Source organism: Haplochromis burtoni, unplaced genomic scaffold, assembly GCF_018398535.1.
Source record: "Haplochromis burtoni strain Fernald_Lab_line unplaced genomic scaffold, NCSU_Asbu1 Contig_5137, whole genome shotgun sequence".
In the NCBI taxonomy this organism is placed as follows: domain Eukaryota; kingdom Metazoa; phylum Chordata; class Actinopteri; order Cichliformes; family Cichlidae; genus Haplochromis; species Haplochromis burtoni.
Window position 1 is genome coordinate 1 of NW_024587498.1, and position 2,160 is coordinate 2,160.

At 48.9% G+C, this 2,160-nt stretch overlaps 1 protein-coding gene across 1 annotated transcript; it reads left to right on the top strand.

Moving 5' to 3' along the window:
* Window positions 1-378: 378 nt before the first annotated feature.
* Window positions 379-2,153, top strand: LOC102304789 (next to BRCA1 gene 1 protein-like; the record flags this gene model as incomplete). Its single annotated transcript, XM_005953539.3, has 3 exons — window positions 379-696; window positions 936-1,142; window positions 1,591-2,153. Coding segments are annotated over 3 exons (712 nt in total), but the record flags the coding sequence as incomplete, so codon positions are not given.
* Between the last annotated feature and the right edge of the window lie 7 nt (window positions 2,154-2,160).

A 2,160-nucleotide genomic window follows, 5' to 3' on the forward strand; every position in this document is an offset into this window, starting at 1 on the left:
TGATTTTAAGTGCGCCGTATTTTCCAAACAACACGGTAATAACGACGGCCCGCTAGCATGCGCTACCAAAAATAGTGCTTTGTTGTGTATCTGACGGACGAAAGCTAAACCAGTTCCACACCAGTGAAGCTGCAGCATTTTTACAAACCAGTTCAGGTTCATGGTTTCATTCAACGATCCGCTCTCGCCTCTTCTCGTTCTGCGTCGCCGCCATGCTTTTTCCGCCATGTGCGTTTGAAAACAAAAGCACATATTCTATCGCCATATTTCATTTTCTTGTCGTTGCCCAAAGTTACACCGGTATTACCGTGAACGGTATGATCTAGCCCAGCCCTATTACCAAGTGAACATTTACCCTGTGGCCTCGCTGCTGTAAAGGGAGGATGTTGGTGCTCTAACTTCAGCTCTGCACACAAACTCACATTGTGCAGTTCCTTACGTTCTCCTTGCATGCCAGGAGCTGTTATCTCTGCAGATTGTGAAGCTGAGTGCGTGCTCTTCATCACGGTGTCAGTTTTTAGATGCAGTCTCACGTTTCCTCTCATCCCTCTGGGCTGTTTCACTCCACAGCGTGTGCACCTCTTGTACTCTGTGCGAGCCCTGCAGCTTCTCCCACGATCCCAGTCACAATCTGGTGAGAGCCAGGACTCCCCTGTCCATCCCGGAGCACGGATCACCGGCCCCAGACCACAGCAGGTGTGACACAGCTACCGGACTTTAACACGTGTTCATATTTACCAAAAAGCACAAACTAGCTTCATATTATCAGCTTTACACACTAAATATTTAATTAAAACATGAATGTTTGTTTTAAAGATATGTGGTATGAGTGTGAGCTGATGCAGGGCTGTCTGAATCCAGTATAAAATGCTACACCTGGCTGTAGACATTCCCATAATGCTGATGTTACTTCATCTCGATCCATTGTTGTTTAGGTTCTACAGGCGGGGGGATCGCAGTTTCCGAAAGGCAGAGAAGCAGCGGCTGAAAGCCGAGAAGCGCCTGCTGAAAGCTGAGGTGAAGGAAATCCGGAAGCAGCTGAGGATGGAGAGGCGGGGCATACAGTGGAGCTCGTCCCATCGAGACGGAAGCTCCTCCCCCGTCCTCCTGCAGCCTCGAGCCACACAGCACAACAGCCCAGAGTAGGTCCCAACCAAGTTAGGCTGCAGGACGCACTTCATTTATCTCAGTGTCGATCTCCTCATGTGTGATTCCAGAGTAGCTCCAGAAACAAAGTCTGTCTTTATTCAAACATCAGCTCACACAGTCGAGTCACAGCGAGGCGCTATCAGCTCGTCGGGGGTCGGTGTGGACGAAATGCATTTCTGTGACCCTGAAAGCTTTTGTCCACCTGCTACGGCTTCCCCCAAAGTTGAAGCACATTTAAAGATGAATGGTGATCCTAGGTTGTTATAGTGCAATGAAGTGAATAGACTGTGGGAAAATATGGCAAGCAGACTGCAGCAGTCAATAAGGCGGTCCATTGTAACCGCTGCTCTGGGATGATGGGAGCTGAATGACGATATGAATGAGTTTAGAGTGAGACGTGATGAAGAATTTGAATAAAGGGATTTTCCTCTTGTTGCCCAGGCGACCAAAGCGCCCCTGTCCCCTGGTGGTTCCTGCCATGACGGCAGCGTTTTTGGACGAAAACCTTCCTGACGGAACGCGTCTGCGTCCTGGGACCAAGTTTATCAAGTACTGGAAGATGAGGAACACTGGGACTCTCAGCTGGAGTGCTGAGACTAAGGTAAAGTCTCAAACAGCAGCTCATTAACAGCTTGGATTCTCCTGAGAGCACCTACACCAGAACGAGACCTGCTCGCCGTCTCAGAGCCGTGAATATCATGGACGCGTCCATGTGTGTACAGCACAGACGTGACCTGACGGTGTGCTGGCCACAGTGACGCAACTATATTATTCGACCCACCGTTAGATGTACTTTTTACATTTTGGGGGAAGTGTAACTGTTGGCTGGGTTGCCATAGAAACAGCTATACTCATGATCCCAGGTGATGAGCGTCACTGACCGGCGTGATTACCCAACCTTTGTAGTGAAATGTCATCACTGACTAACACAAATTTCATGCTCGTCATCACATCTCATGAGTTTCAGGTTCAGACCTGGTGCTTTTTGTTTGAATAGGCTTAGTTCAGCCG